Below are 18705 nucleotides of genomic sequence, written 5' to 3' on the forward strand. Positions count from 1 at the left end.
TAACGTCCCTAACAAACCTCAGCAGTAAGATTCTGATTGGTCGATTCTGCCCACAAACAACCTTCTAAAGCCACCCTCTTTTGTCGCGTAACTTCTTTAAGTTGTTCAAACTCTTCAGTGTGTTTTTAGTTTCTACTGTGTACAGTAGTGTACTAGTGTACTACCTTTTAATCTTTTATTTTTATATCCGTATTAATATAACCAATATATTTTTAATTCATTTTAATTATTTGTGATTTATTTAAATACAATAATGTATATTTATAAATCAAATTTAACTTTTGCTTATTATTTAAATAATTTAAAAATAATTATTGTTTAATTTATAATAAAAATTTTTTTATTAAAAAATGATTAAGTATTGTGACAACTGTAATATAACCGTGAAAAATATGTACAAAATAATAGTATGAGTAGTAATAATAAAAAAACAGGTGGTGGTGGTGGTGGTGGTGGTGGAGGTGGGGGTGGTAAGGAAGATAAAAAAAGTACATCATCAAATAAAGAAGATAGTCCAAGTAATAAAGATGAAACAGTTGGATCAGCATCAACTGGTAGTAATGGATTACCAAGTGCAGAGCCATCACAACCTGGTAGCAAACCTGGTTCTGCTGGTGCTACTGCACGTGAAGGTGCACAAAGATTACTTGCACTTGCTAGTAGAGGTGAATGGGCACCCGTTGATCAGCTTCTTAAGACCCTAGAAAAAGCGGTACAAAGTGCTGGAGATGAAGGCAATCCTGCACCGCTTGCCGGTCTTATGGATCCGGTTCGTCTTAATTTTTATTATTTATTATTATACACGAAAATCAAGAGTTTTTTTTATAAAATTACAGTATAATGTTATGGTAACAAATTTTTTATTAAGAATTACCCCTACATTAATTATTCTCTGATAAGATTATGTTATGTTTACATAAGTCACTTTGTATTATTTACATTAATACTTTTATCAATTCTGCAACTTTATTTTTTAATTTTTACATAAATGTTTTTTTAGTGTAAAAATTACTAATAATATAATAATAATAATAATAAGATAAATTTTTTAGACAACTGGCATGACACCTCTCATGTATGCTGTCAAGGACAATCGCACAGCATTTCTAGATCGTATGATAGATCTTGGGGCTGACGTGGGTGCTCGTAATAACGTAAGATTTTTTACTTCTTTTCTTTTTCCTTTTTCTTTTTTACTTATACATTAAATTTCATAAAATTACATCCGTATTTTAACGTAATAGGTATAATATAAAACATATAATAAATCACTATATATGTATATTAAAATATTTCAAGTACTAATAGAATCACGCGAGTTTTACAAATAAATTTTCCATGGAAATTATTATTGATTATATATTAATAAATCATTTGATTTTAAAGATAATTTTAATAATTTATTAAATAAATAATAGTAATTATTTATATTAAAATAGATTATGGTATACATAAGTATTGCGTGAAGAAGGGCCAAGGCCAAGGTGTTATAATTAAGTAAATGAGCTGGCTATAAGGATTAAAAGTAGGTCGTCCGGAGTCAGTAGAACAAAAAAGTAGTTCGATCCATGATTAAGATAAGAAATCCTGCACATAAGGGCCCTAAACAGTGACGTGATTTCATTATAATCGTGACTAACAAAAATTTTTTGTGTAAATGTGATTGATATAAAAGACTCATATATCTTCAATAAAATATAATACAGTTATACATATTTATCATTATGTAAATGATTATACTATATATATACTGCATACACTACAAAAATAAAATTATTTTCTTTTTGTGTAAAAGTTATTAATCCTATTTAAACAATAATAATTTTTTTTTTATATACTTTATCGATTATTCTAAACCGCGCCCCATGCAATCTATATGATTTAAAAATTGCACATTAATATACCGTGATTGGGGCCATGCTGAAACGTCAATAATTTAACAAGAACTAATACTGGGCACGGCAATACTATATATATATATTTATGATTTAATTACTAATTACTTTATTGATTTGATAAATTATTAAATAAAAATAAAAAATTATTCATTACTTTATCAAATGCAATGATATTATTTTTAAATTAATTACTATTTTTAAATATTTTTAAGGATAATTACAATGCACTACATATATCAGCAATGTATTCACGTGAAGATGTTGTTAAATTATTATTATCTAAACGTGGAGTGGATCCTTATTCTACTGGTGGTGTAAGTTTGTTTTATAATCAATTAACTTTTTTCTTTCTTTCAATTTAATAATGATGTGTTTTTTCTTCTTTTTTTTTTAATTCTATTTATCAACAGCCACGCCAACAAACCGCCGTTCATCTTGTAGCATCCCGACAAACAGGTACAGCAACATCAATATTACGAGCACTTTTAAATGCTGCAGGACGTGATATACGTATGAGTATTGATGGCGTAAGTATATTTTATTTTATTATTCTTTAATCTATTTTGTGAGAAAATAAATTATTTAACAACAACAAAAAATATATATATACATATATATTTTTATAATGATAGTTTATGCTGTAAAAAATGTTATGGGATTAGTTCGCGCATTGGTATATGTACTGAGCGTTGAAGAAGAATATGTCATTACATTGTTTGCGTGACAAGACTCGCGGTATCGCCGCCTGGCACTGCCGTTCTGTTTTCATATCCTCCATAATTCTTATTCCTATTCTTCTTTCTTCAGTTATACCTAAATTTTTTATTTTCTTTTTTTTTTTTATATATATTTATTCCTTTTCTTTCAATGTGAAACGTTATTCACCCGTGATTTTAACTTAATTTATAAAAATTGTAGCCAGCTTATAAATTTTAATTTAAAAATTATTCTCACAAAATTATAAATTAGCAAATTAACTAGAAAATATATCCAAGCTTTATTGATAAAAAATAATATTTTAATAGAAAGGAAAGATTCCATTACTATTGGCAGTTGAAGCTGGCAATCAATCTATGTGTCGTGAGTTATTAGCTCAACAAGCACCTGAACAATTGCGTGCGACAACACCAGCGGGTGATACTGCTTTACATCTTGCTGCACGTCGTCGTGACGTCGATATGGTCCGAATACTCGTTGACTACGGTGCCCAAGTTGATATGCAAAATGTAAGTTTATAAAATAAAAAAAAAAAAAATACAATTCATTGTTATTATAATTAAACCTGGTAATAAAAAGCAATTAGTTATTTTTTATAAATAAAATAAAAAATATTATTATTGTACAACAGGGTGATGGCCAGACATCGTTGCATATAGCAAGCGCTGAAGGTGATGAAACTTTAGTTAAATATTTTTATGGTGTACGTGCATCAGCATCAATAGCAGATCATCAAGATCGTACACCAATGCATTTAGCTGCTGAAAATGGTCATGCATCAATAATTGATTTATTAGCTGAAAAATTTCGTGCTAGTATATTTGAACGTACAAAAGATGGTTCAACTTTAATGCATATTGCATCATTGAACGGGCACTCGGAATGTGCCAATATGTTATTTAAAAAAGGTGTTTATCTTCATATGCCAAATAAAAGAGGCGCTCGTTCTATTCATACAGCAGCACGTTATGGACATGTCGGTATTATAAGTACATTATTACAACGGGGTGAAAAAGTTGATGCTACAACAAATGATAATTATACAGCATTACATATTGCTGTTGAAAGTGCTAAACCATCTGTTGTTGAAACATTATTAGGATATGGTGCTGAAGTTCATGTACGTGGTGGTAAATTACATGAAACTCCACTTCATATTGCTGCAAGAGTACAAGATGGTGATAGATGTGCACTTATGTTACTTAAAAGTGGTGCTGGTCCTAATTTAACAACTGATGATGGACAAACACCAGTTCATGTTGCTGCTAGATATGGTAATTTAACAACACTTAAATTATTACTTGAAGATGGTGGTGATCCAATGTACAAATCAAAAGTAAATAAAAAAAAATTTTTTTAAATATATATATTTATTTATTTATTTATTTATTTATTTATTTATTATTTATATACGATTTATATATTTTTCAGAATGGCGAAACACCATTACATTTAGCGTGCCGTGGTTGTCGTTCAGCAGTAGCACGCCATTTAATTGAATTTGTTAAAGAAAAAAAAAGTCCTGAAATAGCAACAGCTTATGTTAATAGTGTTAATAATGAAGGTGCAAGTGCACTACATTATGCTGCACAAATAGAACCAACAGAAGTTATTGAATCAGGTGATGATCGTTTAGTAGTTTGTGCTTTATTAGAAAATGGTGCTGATGTATCATTGCAAACAAAACAAACACAAGAAACAGTATTTCATTATTGTGCACTTGCCGGTAATAATCAAGTATTATCAGAAATGATAAATCATATGACAGCAACAGAAGTACAAAAAGCATTAAATAAACAAAGTGCAGTTGGTTGGACGCCGCTGCTGATAGCTGCTCATCGTGGACATATGGAGTTAGTAACAACATTATTGGCAAATCATGCACGGGTTGACGTATTCGATCTTGAAGGTAGATCGGCACTACACCTAGCTGCTGAACATGGCTATCTCCAAGTCTGCGACGCTCTGCTAGCCAGCAAGGCATTCATCAACTCAAAATCACGTGTTGGTCGTACAGCATTACATTTAGCTGCTATGAATGGTTATACACATCTTGTTAGATTTTTAATTCAAGATCACAGTGCTGCTATTGATGTATTGACATTAAGAAAACAAACACCACTTCATTTAGCTGCTGGTTCTGGACAACTTCAAGTTTGTCGTTTATTACTTGAACTTGGTGCAAGTATTGATGCTACTGATGATCAAGGTCAAAAACCAATACACGCTGCGGCTATGAATAATTATGCTCAAGTTGTACAATTATTTTTACAACGTCATCCTAGTCTTGTTATGGCTTGTACTAAAGATGGAAATACTTGTGCACATATTGCAGCAATGCAGGGTAGTGTACGTGTTATTGAAGAATTAATGAAATTTGATCGTCAAGGTGTTATATCAGCAAGAAATAAATTAACTGAAGCAACACCACTTCAATTAGCTGCTGAGGGTGGTCATGCTGAAGTTGTTAAAGCATTAGTACGTGCTGGTGCTTCATGTGCTGATGAAAATCGTGCTGGTTTTACAGCTGTACATTTAGCTGCACAACATGGACATGGACAAGTATTAGAGGTCATGAGAACTTCACAGTCATTGAGAATATCAAGTAAAAAGCTTGGTGTTACTGCTCTACATGTTGCTGCTTATTTTGGTCAAGCTGGTAATTAATTATATTTTAATTAATAATTTGTTAACATATACCTTTGACCTCATGACCAAGATTTATCATCTATACCTAAACTAAATTAACTCATTAGTTTTTTTTTTTTTGTTTACCTCAACCTTATAAACTTTCTTAATACAGCTAAAATCATGTTTTTTTTTTTTTTTTTTTTTTTTTAACTAAAAGTAACGTAATTTGCGTGACTATGCACTCGAGTAGTGTTTAACGATTCTCGATATTATCATATTGTACTATTCATTCAACCTGAAAAATGCACAGAACACGCTAACTCATGCTGTTAGTTAAGTAGTTTATTATGATTAAAAAAAAATTTTAACAATTTTTAAACTATATTATTTATTCATTATAATGAATAATAATAATAATTATTATTATTATTGTTTTAAAGAAATTATAAAATAATAAGACTATAGGTAAGTGAATAAAAATATGATTCCATGAACTTGTGATACATTAATGAAATAAAGAGACCTTGCTTATAAGAAGAAGGTTACTAAGTAATTTTCACGTTAAATAAATAAATAAATAATAATACAATTTTTTATTTTTATTATGGTCCTGAACCTTGTCTATGATAATAACAATGTACAATTATTAATTACCGCTATAATAGTATAAATTTTCTTAAATTTTTAATTTAAATAATAACATATATATTTATAGATACTGTACGTGAATTATTAACTCATGTACCTGGAACTGTTAAATCTGATCCACCAACTGGTGGTTCATTGGTTGGTGAACTTGGAAGTGAATCTGGAATGACACCACTTCATTTGGCTGCTTATTCAGGCAATGAAAATGTCGTCAGATTATTACTTAATTCAGCTGGTGTTCAGGTGACGTAATAAATAAATAATTAATTAATAACTAAATATTATTGTTGTTATTATTATTATTATTATTATTATTATTATTATTATTATTATTATTATTATTATTATTATTATTATTATTATTATTATTATTATTATTATTATTATTAATTTATAATATTTAAAAAACAATATTTTTTTTCGTTCAGGTAGAAGCAGCTACAACAGAAAATGGTTACAATCCACTACATTTAGCATGCTTTGGTGGTCATATAACAGTAGTAGGTTTATTATTAAGTAGATCAGCAGAATTACTTCATAAAACAGATCGTTATGGAAAAACTGGACTACATATTGCTGCAAATCACGGGCATTATCAAATGGTTGAAGTATTATTAGGTCAAGGAGCTGAGATAAATGCTACTGACAAGAATGGATGGACGCCTTTACATTGTGCTGCAAGGACAGGTCATTTAGAAGTTGTTAGATTATTAGTTGAAAGTGGTGCTTCACCAAAGACTGAAACTAATCTTGGAAGTGCACCTATTTGGTTTGCTGCTTCTGAGGGCCACAATGACGTACTAAAGTATCTTATGGAAAAAGAACATGATACTTATGCATTAATGGAAGATCGTAGGGTAAAAGCAATAATAATAACAACAATTAAAAAAAAAAAACCGTTTTTTTTTTTTTTTTTTTTTTTTTTTTTTTTTTTTTTTTTTTTTAAATAATTAAATTAATTTTCAGTTTGTTTACAATATGATGGTATGCAGTAAAAGTCACAATAATAAACCAATCGAAGAATTTGTTCTTGTATCACCAGCTCCAGTAGATACAGCTGCAAAATTATCAAACATTTATATGAAACTATCGGAAAAAGAAAAAGAACGAGCAAAAGATTTAATTGCAGCTGGAAAACAATGTGAATCAATGGCTACTGAATTATTGGCATTAGCAGCTGGTGCTGATTCAGCTGGTCGTATTCTTACATCAATGGATCGTCGTAATGTTGAATTTCTGGATGTATTAATTGAAAATGAACAAAAAGAAGTTATCGCGCATACAGTAGTGCAACGTTATTTACAAGAATTATGGCGGGGTCCATTAACATGGAGTGGGTTTAGACAATTTTTTTTATTTATAACATTTATTATTTGTCCACCAGTATGGGTAGTATTTGCCTTACCATTAGGCCATAAATATAACAATGTACCCATTATTAAATTTATGACATATTTAACATCACACATATATTTAATGGTATTACTTTCATTAGTGGGTATAACACCACCATTTTCAGTTATGAGATCAAATTTATTGCCATATTCATATGAATGGTGTTTATTAGTTATATTATCGGGTTTATTATTATTTGAATTAACAAATCCAAGTGATAAAAGTGGTTTAGGTTGGATTAAATTAGCAGTGTTGTTGTTTAGTATAACTGGTGTTGGATTACATCTCGCGGCATGGACTATTCTTGATAAATATTATTGGCCAACATTACTTTATCTACGTAATCAACTATTTGCATTAAGTTTTTTGTTGGCTTGTGTACAAATATTGGATTTTTTATCATTTCATCATCTATTTGGACCATGGGCTATTATTATTGGTAATTTGATGAAGGATTTGGCAAGATTTTTGGCAGTACTTGCAATATTTGTATTTGGATTTTCAATGCATTTTGTGGCACTCAATCAGGCATTTATCAACGGTCCTCAAGCAAGAACCAAAAGGAATGCTTTTTCAGATGGTAAGTTTATCTATTTTATTTATTTTATAACTATTTTTTTTTTTATTTTTTTTTTAAATAATAATAATAATAATAATAATAATAATAATAATAATAATAATGGTTATAGTAAAGCTTTATTAATATACAGGATTAATTTATTAATTATCAACAAAATATAAATTTCGGATATGGTAATTTTAGAGGGTAAAAAAAGTAATTGTACAAAAAAACAAAGTATTAAAAATAAAAATTAATTGAAAGTTTTTTTGTATAAAAAATTAAAAATTTTACATGTATAATAAGTAGCGTATACTAATAATATACATATTTAGTTTAATCACTAGCGTAATTATAAAATATTTATTAGTTAAGTATATTAGAATATAGATTGGCTAGATAGATAATAAGATAAATTACAGAGATAGATTCATTATTCAACTATGATGTGGAAGTAATTAAACAACCTGAATATCCCTTCCAACGTTCTCAACGTAAAAGGATTAAAAATGAATGTTGTGGTGATGAATCTCGAAGTAGTAAGTTTTCAAGTATTTAAAAAAAAAAAAAAAAAAAAAAAAAAGAAGGCAACAAAATAAAAAAAAAGTAATAAGTATGAAGCAAGTTAAAAAAATAATATAAAATAAATAAATAAATACCAGCATACGCCAAAAGCAAAACATGAATGTCCCACGATCGAATGCAATGCATTTTTTTATGTTTTTCATTGAACGTGTATACGCGTGTGTTTTGCCTGTTGAAATGCTGCCTGATAAATTTTTTTAAATATTTGTAAATGAAAAATCTATACGTATTTATTATATATTTTTGTTGGATACCACAATAATTTTATCAGCATTTGTGAGTGTTATTTTTTTTTTAATTTTATTTTTTTTTGTTACCAAAGAATATTTTTAGAAAAATATTCTATAAGCACGTTGGATGATAAATTTGGATTATTGTTTTGATATTTTATTTATTTTATGTATTATTGCTGTTAATTAATAAATAACACATTATATATGTATGCCAGAATTAAATTTTTGCCTGGCATCAAAGAAAAATGATAACGAAGATTTTAAATATACATACATATATATGTATAATGTATATTTTTTTTTAATGAATTGCATGCGCCCAAAGTATCACGATATTATTATACTTGATTGCAGCAGTGATTGATTTTTGCTGCACGTAAATATACCCGAGATAAAATAGATGGATATGAATTATGTCAATTTACTAATTTCATAATGTTAGCAATAAAAAATAAACTTAGAAATAAATTTTTTATTTTTTTATCTATAAATTTAAAAATAAAAATAAAAACAAACTATTTATCCATATTTAAAATTGCTTATAATGATAAAAATAATACATAATGCAACGAAAATTCATATCCAAAATTCTATTTACTGAAAATCATGTATATTTATATTTATATATAATAAATATAATATTATATGATTATTACAACTCGGGTAACGCTATTGCAAATGAACCGTTCAACGATTGTTCAATGTAACATGCACGTGTGATTAGAAATGGTGAAATACATTAATAAATTTAAAGCCATCTATCAGCATTGAATAACTAGTGATTGATTATTAACCAATAATAAGTTATGAGAATGTATTTTATTGCAAAGAAGAGCATTATGAATGTCTGCATTTTAATATTTCATGGGAATGCAAATTAATGACTATTATTATTAAAAAAACATTTAATTAAATAAATAAAAAAAATACGACTTACACCTGCTCGTTTTATATATTTGCTTATTTCTACGCCTACTTGCAAAAGTGTATGTATATTTTACCAATGCATTATTATATATTTATTACAAAAATTAACTTGGAAAAAAAAAAAAAAAAAAAAAAAAGGAATAAAAAGCATTTTTAAATATATAAATTCAGTGCAATAAGTGTTTAATAAGTGATTTTTTTTGTAAATAAATAATTGAAAAAAAAGATAATAATAATGAAAAATTGGAGCTACTATAGTCAGTAAGACTCATGCCTAAAAATTTCAATAAGTATGGCATGTGTGTAACAGTCGCAAAAAAACAAAAGAAATCAAGCATCAAGAGCATGGCCATTATATTGATAAAAATAATAATAATAATTGATCGCATGAGCATGATCTGTTACACGCATAGCGAGTCTGCTTAGTCACTGTTAATATATATAAATAAAACAATAAAAAAAAAGATTGACTCGTATTACAGCAAAAATGACTCCTATACTTGCATTTGAATTTTTATTCTTTGCTGTATTTGGACATACTACCCATGATGAACTTAAACTTGAAACTGCACAACCTGAATGGACTGGAAATCTTTTTAAATTAACATTTGGAATTTATATGCTTGTCTCGGTTGTTGTTTTGATTAATTTACTTATTGCTATGATGAGTAATACTTATCAACGGATACAGGCACAGTCAGATATTGAATGGAAATATGGATTGAGTAAACTTATTCGTAGTATGCACAGGTAAGCTATACATTATATACTTTATATACATTGTCATTATCATTATAATTAAATTTATAAGATTTTAAAATAATAGTAATTATTATTATTATTTATAATAATAATGTAAAAAACAATAATGTATATGTTTATTTATTTTTATATTTCAGAACAACAACGGCCCCATCACCATTAAATTTAATAACAACCTGGCTTGTTTATTTTATTAAAATTTGTAAACAACGTGTTATTAAAGAAAAACGTCCCTCATTAGTACACATGATGGGATTACAACACACTGGACGTTTATCACCACGTTCAAAGATGGGTGCCAAATGGTTATCTCAAATAAAAAAAGGCCAAGTTCATGTACAATCAAAAGACAATAATGTACAACAATTATCTGTTGCACATTTAAGTCCACTAGGAAGTCAATCATCATTTAATACAGCATTAAGAATTGAAGATGTCGTCGATTGGGATATAATACGTAAAAAATATTTAAGTATTACTGGCAATGAAACCGATAAGGATTCCGAAAATCAAAATCAAGATGATGATGATAACAATGATAATAATAATATAAATAATAATGATGATTATAATCAAACTGCTGCCGCTTCATCAACCGTACTAATATCATCACATTAATTATTTATTTATTAAATTATTCCCAAAAATATCAAGTTTAACAATTTATATTTATTTGATGATTAAATTAGTTTAATTTTTAATTTATATTATAAATAAAATACATATATTTATAATATAAAAAAAAAAAAAAAAAAATTAATCATTAGTTTATTGTATTTATAAAATAAAAAAAAAAGTTTTCTGCCAATTTATGGACATTAAATTTTTTTTATTAATTATTTATTTAGTCCATTATTGTAATAAAAAAGTAATAATAATAATAATAATAATAATAATAATAATAATAAATTAGCAGAACAAATAAAAGGAACTACGAATAAAATGGAAATTAGTTGTGTAAGTTTATGTAGAAAAAAAAAAATTGCATACGATAAAAATAATAACATTGCGAGCATGTATGCAAGTTTTTGTATTATGAATAAAATGCATCAGTACATTATAAATCTTTAACTTTTTTTTTGTTTTATTTTCAATCATTAAAAAAAAAAGAAAAAAAAATATATATTGATCTGAATTTTTAATAATTTGATTATTTTAACTGCAAATTATTTAGTCATAAAATAATTAATTTAAGATACACAAACACGATAGATTTTATTAATAAAATGAAATATACTTTCTAATATATATTTATTTAAAAGTATATATTATAAGAATTATGACAATGTAGTGAAGAATTTGGCATGATACACGGTGAATGGCACCCTACATCATTTTTTTGACAATAAAAAATAATGTAATCAATGTTTATATTGTTTTTAAAAAAATAAAAAAAAAAATTAATTCGGGTATTACAGTTAAGATGAATCCAATACTGGCCGTTGAGTTACTATTCTTCGCTATTTTTGGACAAACAACCCACGAACAATTCAAGATTCACAAAGGCAACGAACAACCAGGATGGACAACTGGCCTGTTCAAACTTGCATTTGGTATTTATATGCTGGTTTCAGTTGTTGTACTGATAAATCTACTTATTGCTATGATGAGTGATACTTATCAACGGATACAAGCACAGTCAGACATCGAATGGAAATACGGACTCAGTAAACTTGTTCGAAATATGCACAGGTATTAAGCATATTAACTATTTAATAAAAATAAAAAAAAAATTTACTTATACAATATATCTTAATTGTAATAAATATAAATTTAACAGAACATCAACTGCACCAGCCCCATTAAATTTGATAACAACTTGGCTACTTTATTTAATAAAATTATGCAAAAAACGTGCTGTTAAAAAACAGCGTCCGTCTCTGGTACATTTAATGGGTCTACATCGTACAGGAAGAATGTCACCACGTTCAAAAATGGGTGCTAAATGGCTATCAAAAGTTAAAAAAACTAAAGTTTCACACAAAGACAGTATTGCTATGTCTGTAGCACATTTAAGTCCCCTTGGCAGTCAATTATCATTTAGCAATGCCTTGAGAATAGAGACTGTTGTTGACTGGGATGTCGTAAGAAGAAAATACTTGGAACTTTTTGGTGATGAAGCAGATAAAGTTAATGAAGAAATTAAAGAAGATGTTAATGAACCATTAGCTACTGTTAATGAAGAAACTCCTGTAACTTCATCAAATGAATTAGTTTAATTAACTAATTACACGTTCTTTTTTTTTCTTCTCTCATCCATTTTAACTGATTAATTATTAATTATTTTCCATTGAACTATAAGTAATATACAAATATATATATATATATATATATATATATATATATATATATATATATATATATATACCAAGTTAGTTGTAAGATATAATAATGATAATAATAATTAAGAAGATATTTGCTAAAAAAAAATATTTAGATGATACAATAAAATTATACTTAAATTTTATTAAACTGTTGGTTGTTTTTTTTTTTTTTAATTTAAATACCTACTTGTTATAAATAATAGATAGATAAAATTTATCCAAATAAATTCACAGATACAAGGGAAATAACCATCAGTCAATTTATCTTCATGATCACGTCATCTTACAAGAGATGGTAATATGGTTAATATGGTTAGTCCCACCCTATTATATATAAATAAATAATAGAAAAAAAAATAATAATAATATAAAATATAAATAGATATATATTATAAAATTTATTTATTCAGAGTAGTATTTAGCAATTTAGATGATAACATGTTTCATTAGTGTGCACCTTTTTGTGATTACACAAATAAATAATTCATTATTATTATTGAATTATTTGTTTCGATTTAAAAATTATAAAATTATACAAGTTATAGCATGGAGGTATTAAGAAATACCCGTGCTTGCAAGATAAAAAATAAAACTGAAAAAAAGCATGCATCCAATTAAATCCCTTGTCCCTTATAGCCCAAAATAATAATGTTTTATTATTTTAGAATTATAATACCTGGAATGCTGTTGTTTTTCTTTTCCCAATAGTTGTAGACATTTATTATTATTAATTTGTAAATATTGTCAATAATTTATTGTTTGTATAAAAATTGTTTATAATATTTTTTAATGTATTTTAAATATATTTTTACAGTGCTTGCTAATCCAATAGACGTAACAGAGAATCTTTTTTTTGCTATATTCGGACAAAAAGATACGGATGATTTTATATTTGCGGGAAATCGTCAACCACTTTGGACAAAATATCTTTTTAAGGTATTATTGTTATTATCATATTAAAAAATTTAAAAACATATATTAATTAAGTTTATTGTATTTTTATGTGTTTAGGTATCATTTTCACTTTATATGCTTGTAAGCGTTATAATACTTATTAATCTACTTATTGCAATGATGAGTGACACATATCAGAGTATACAATCTCAAAGTGACATTGAATGGAAGTATGGTCTCAGTAAACTCATTCGTAGTATGCAAAAGTAAGTATATCATCTTATATCATGTATATATATATATATATATATATATATATATGTTCTTTAAAAGCTTCACTTATAGCCATCACATTTTGTATGACCTAAAAATAACTCTAGTTTTTAAGTATATAATAATATTATAAGTGAATTGCTTGTCAAGTCTTATCATTATCAGATTATCACTTACCAGTTATCACAACTTACATTAATATTTGATTTTGATATATTTTTTTTTTGTTAACATTGGATTGCTACGTAAGAACTCAAACAGCACCCTCACCATTGAATTTATTGACAACTTGGATTGAATACTTTTTAAAACTATATAAAAAACGACGTTCTAAAAAGAAACGTATGAGTGTAATGCATGGATTTGTTAAACATTCAGTAAGTAAAATTAAAAAAAAAATAAAATAAATTAAACAATAGTTATCATTATTATTATTATTATTATTTTAATTGTTATTCTATTTAGAATGTTTTGAGACGCAATGAAAAAAAAAAATCATTAATAGCATTATCTGGTAATAAGAGTCCAATAGGAAGTCAACAATCAATTAAAAGAATGCCAAATATTAACGATGTTATTGATTGGAATTTAGTGAGAAAAAAATATCGAATGCGTTTTGGTGATGTTGTTGAAAAACCATCAAGCAGTAATTCATTAACTGAAGAAATTAATTTATAAAATTTGCTCACTTTTTACTATTTAAACATAAATACGTAAATACATTAATTATTATTATTATTATTACTATTAATTAATTAAAATTACATGTATTAACGATCAATAATATAAAAATTAAATTATTGAAAATGAATTTGGTATAGTATCGTATTTTATAAATAAATAATCTGATTTTGTTTCCAAAAAATATATGCCACGTGTATCTATATTTATATGTTCACCCATTGTGGCTGTTATATTATTTTCAAAACATTTATTTAATTTATAATTTTTCCAACTGTCACATTTTAAACCAATAAATTCTTCAGGATGTATTATTGATTCTGACATATACTCATGTGATTTTCCATGACTGCAATATTCTATAATTTTAATTTTAATTTAAATTATTATTATTATTGTTACTTACATACTAAAAAATAAAATAATTACGTGTTATAAATACAGGACAACCAGGTTGTCTAAAAGTACCGCCATTTGGATAAAAATCAACATGTCCAATAGGTTTAACAAAACCGACAGTACCCGCACAAGTGTGAATAATATCAACGAAAATAGCATCAGAGAAATCCAATCTATCAGACGTATCTTTAAGTATTGGGGCTTCAAATAATGGACGTGCCGGATCCATTCCAGTTATTCTACCAATTTTACCTGACAATTTATTACCAGCGAATCCCGCAATATGTGCACCTAAACTGTGTCCCAATATATGTATCATGCTTAATGAAATATTACCGTTTATCTTCAAATAATCGATAAATTTACCAATATAATCACCAATCTAAAATTATTATCAATAATAAATAAATTTAACATAATAATAATAATAATAATAATAATAATAATAATAATAATAATAATAATAATAATAAAAGAAAATATAACCTGTCGTGTTAATTTAGCAGCTATTCTATATTCTTTTGCAGAAACAGGAAACCAATTAACACAAATAACATTATAATCATCAATTAATAAATAATTATTACGTAATTGTTTAATCCAATTAGCATTAAAATTATCAGTCCAACCGTGTATTATTATTTTTGTCGATAATTCAAAATTAAAAGATGATTTAATTAAATTATTATTATCATATATTTTTAATAAATGATAATTATCAGGATTTTTTCTAGTAAATAAATGAAACATAATATCTTGATCCGGCACTAACATTGCTTCCAATGGATCATTTAATATTAATTCGTAATTTTTCTCAATAGATAATGGACCAAATGTATCGATTAACTTTTTTTCTTTAGTTAAATCTTGAAAATTATCTTGTAACGACATACATATAATGCCCCTTGTTAATATATTGAAAAATCCTATTAATTATTAAAATATATCAACTATTTTATTTAATTAATGAAAAAGAAAAAATATATATAAATTTTATACCGGTAGTAATAAATAATGTTGCTATAGACATTTTAACGGTTTAATACTGACTATCACAATACAATAATTTTATAAAGATATTGTCCTTTTATGTCATTTTTCAAGAATAAAAAATAATAATAATAATAATAATAATAATAAACATAATATCTATTTTTAAATTTAATTTGTTTATTTTTTTCAATACAATAATACTTATTACATATTTTTTTTTATATTTATCGTGTAATTTATATATGTTGATGTAATACCAATAATAATAATAATAAATCTAATAATACATTATTATACTAATAAATAATAAACTTAATTAATTATAATATTTAAACCTAATTACTGATAATTAGATTTTTCAAGATAAAGACTTTCTTTACCATATTTATTGACAGATGTAATTTTAATACCCAATAATAATGCTGCTTTTCTTATAGAATCTTTAAGTAATAAATCAATTCCATCGGGTAATGGTTGTCTCATAACATCATTATTATTAATAAAATTATTACAAAATTCATTAGCTATTTTTTTGTATTCAATATTTTTAATTTCAGATGTTAATTTTTCCATACCCAAACAATTTGACCACATATCTTTTTCAGTTTTTATATTTTTACGCTGTAATTTATCAGCAATACCAATTTCTTTCATTATTTCATCATTACGTGGACTCATTTCTAATGCAAGATTTAATTTTTCTAATGCCTCTTTATATTCTCCCATTTTAATTAATGCACGTCCATAATGAAAATAAGTTTTAGCTGTTTTATTAATAACATTATTACAAGCAATACAAGCTTTACGTGGCATATCCTCTTTATTATAACAAAGTGCTAAATTTTGATAGGCACGTGATATTAATAATTTATAACGTTCTTCTTCATTATTATTATTATTATTATTATTATTATTATTATTGAATTTTGATTCTTCTAAACGATCAATAGCACGTTTATAATCACGTATTGCACGTTTTATTTGTCCACGTTTATAATTATCACCACCAATTAATAATAAATTTTCAATAAATTTTTCAATTTTATTAAATACTTTACGCTCTTCTGGTTCAAGTGACTCATAATCATCAGCAGCAATATTGTCTGCATAATCTATTAGATTAACGATAAACAAAACTTCTGAATTACCAGGAATATTTGGCCAACATCCTATTTCACCATAAGCTAAATCTGGATCAATTAAAAATGCTGATACCTCATGTTTCTTCATACTTTGAATTGATAATTCTAAACCATGTATTAATTCGCCCCGATTTAACCGATAACGATCAGCACAATGACGTTGATAAGTTGAATCAAATGGATTATCTTGACCTTCTAAATAACCTGAATATTTTATTACTATTTGTGAATCTTTAGCTACTGTTTCTCCAATACCATTTTTAAGAATTAATTTTTTAATCTAAACAAAAAATAATTCATTATTATTATTATTATTATTATTATTATTTATTTTTTAATTTAAAATTTTAATGAAAAACTTACTTTTCCATCATCACGTAAATTTGTCATTTTTTCTTTTATTTTATCAAAATTGAAACCTGGCGACATTGGAACTTTAGAATTTTCATTATCATCATCTTTATTACTGCTTTGTTTATTATCATACTCATTTTCATCATCTGATATTTCAAGATTCATGAATTTAAGCAACTCATCATCCGTAAAATCAATATTTTGATCAAATTTAAAAGTATCATCGTCGTTATTTTCAACAAATTCATTTCCAAAATTAAACACCATACCATCATCTGACATCAAATCTCTTTAATAAAAAAATTATATATAAATATAAATCATGTTTTTTATAAAACTGTTAAACATTGTCTTAAAAACATTACAACAATTAAAAATTTTAATAAGTATAAATTAATAACGTACCTGAGGCTAACTCCCAACACTGGATCTATAATTTTAGCCATATTTATTTATATAAATTTATGTATATTTTTAGGTTATTATGTGAGTCGAGGGCCATAAAGTACAATAATTACTTGGAATGCTTAGAATCAGAGAGATTTTCACTTTTAAATTTTTAATATATATATATATATATATTTTTTTTTTTTTTTTTTTTTTGAACGTGTCTGAAATCACAAGCAGTCTGATAGTATAATTCTGGCTTAGATAAAAAGATGTGCCGGTGTCGAGTAGGTTGGTAGAGTCAATGGCAGTCAATGGTGCCGAAAGCCGAAACCGAAGCATTTACATTTCACAAAGATCACGTGGTTATTATGTAATATGTATACATTTGATATGGAAAAAGGAGAAAACATTTTTCGATTCAAATATTTACAGCAAGACAGCGCACTAAATAAAGTGTAATATTTGCGGGAATATTAATCATATAATCTACTATTTAACTAAAAATAGATAAAAATAATTATTTATTATTGTAAACAATTGTTTCTATTATCTTACACACTATAAGATTAAAAATTAATTATTTTTTGTCTTTGACCTAAAAAAAGAAATTTTTACTGGTTAATTACAACAATAATAACAACAATGGTAACTATCAATTATATACTTAGCGAAAAAGAAGAAAATAGCGATTACGAAATATAAAATTCCCATCGGAAGTTATGACTTATTTTATTTTTTTACACGACAGATTTAACATGATAACAATATAGTCAATTCAACAAATTATTTGTATATATATATATTTATATAATTATTATAATTACTATAGTGAAACGGGGAAAATCCAGAATAAAGAAGGCCGAGCTTGAGCTATTAAATATTTCGCGGCTGGATGCATTT

At 26.0% G+C, this 18705-nt stretch overlaps 4 protein-coding genes across 5 annotated transcripts; 2 read left to right on the top strand and 2 right to left on the bottom strand.

The window, feature by feature from the left end:
* The first annotated feature begins 472 nt into the window (after positions 1 to 472).
* LOC103575975 (serine/threonine-protein phosphatase 6 regulatory ankyrin repeat subunit C) lies at positions 473 to 12580 on the top strand. 2 transcript variants are annotated; one of them, XM_053741914.1, is made up of 12 exons: positions 473 to 769; positions 1053 to 1154; positions 2111 to 2212; positions 2309 to 2425; positions 2924 to 3124; positions 3247 to 3951; positions 4047 to 5274; positions 5962 to 6137; positions 6323 to 6751; positions 6861 to 7869; positions 10076 to 10343; positions 12136 to 12580. In XM_053741914.1, the coding sequence occupies exons 1-12, from the start codon at positions 761 to 763 to the stop codon at positions 12572 to 12574; spliced, it is 4785 nt and encodes a 1594-aa protein (XP_053597889.1). In that variant the 5' UTR covers positions 473 to 760; the 3' UTR covers positions 12575 to 12580. The 2 variants fall into 2 exon arrangements, with proteins under 2 accessions (XP_053597889.1, XP_014299489.2); XM_014444003.2 differs by lacking the exon at positions 10076 to 10343 and adding an exon at positions 11774 to 12047.
* A 781-nt stretch (positions 12581 to 13361) lies between these two features.
* On the top strand, positions 13362 to 15062 carry LOC106694038 (transient-receptor-potential-like protein). The gene is made up of 6 exons (XM_014444014.2): positions 13362 to 13413; positions 13494 to 13615; positions 13691 to 13839; positions 14097 to 14223; positions 14312 to 14559; positions 14972 to 15062. Exons 3-5 carry the CDS (start codon positions 13709 to 13711, stop codon positions 14522 to 14524), a joined length of 471 nt encoding a protein of 156 aa, XP_014299500.2. The 5' UTR covers positions 13362 to 13413; positions 13494 to 13615; positions 13691 to 13708; the 3' UTR covers positions 14525 to 14559; positions 14972 to 15062.
* Positions 14631 to 15956, bottom strand: LOC103575982 (pancreatic triacylglycerol lipase). The gene is made up of 4 exons (XM_008555994.3): positions 15926 to 15956; positions 15413 to 15852; positions 14957 to 15308; positions 14631 to 14886 (listed from the first exon to the last, which is right to left on the bottom strand). The coding sequence occupies exons 1-4, from the start codon at positions 15954 to 15956 to the stop codon at positions 14639 to 14641; spliced, it is 1071 nt and encodes a 356-aa protein (XP_008554216.2). The 3' UTR covers positions 14631 to 14638.
* Positions 15957 to 16149: 193 nt separating this feature from the next.
* LOC103575974 (inactive peptidyl-prolyl cis-trans isomerase FKBP6) lies at positions 16150 to 18512 on the bottom strand. Its single transcript, XM_014444012.2, has 3 exons — positions 17821 to 18512; positions 17425 to 17704; positions 16150 to 17341 (listed from the first exon to the last, which is right to left on the bottom strand). Exons 1-3 carry the CDS (start codon positions 17859 to 17861, stop codon positions 16259 to 16261), a joined length of 1404 nt encoding a protein of 467 aa, XP_014299498.1. The 5' UTR covers positions 17862 to 18512; the 3' UTR covers positions 16150 to 16258.
* Between the last annotated feature and the right edge of the window lie 193 nt (positions 18513 to 18705).

This window comes from Microplitis demolitor, chromosome 9, assembly GCF_026212275.2.
Source record: "Microplitis demolitor isolate Queensland-Clemson2020A chromosome 9, iyMicDemo2.1a, whole genome shotgun sequence".
NCBI lineage: Eukaryota > Metazoa > Arthropoda > Insecta > Hymenoptera > Braconidae > Microplitis > Microplitis demolitor.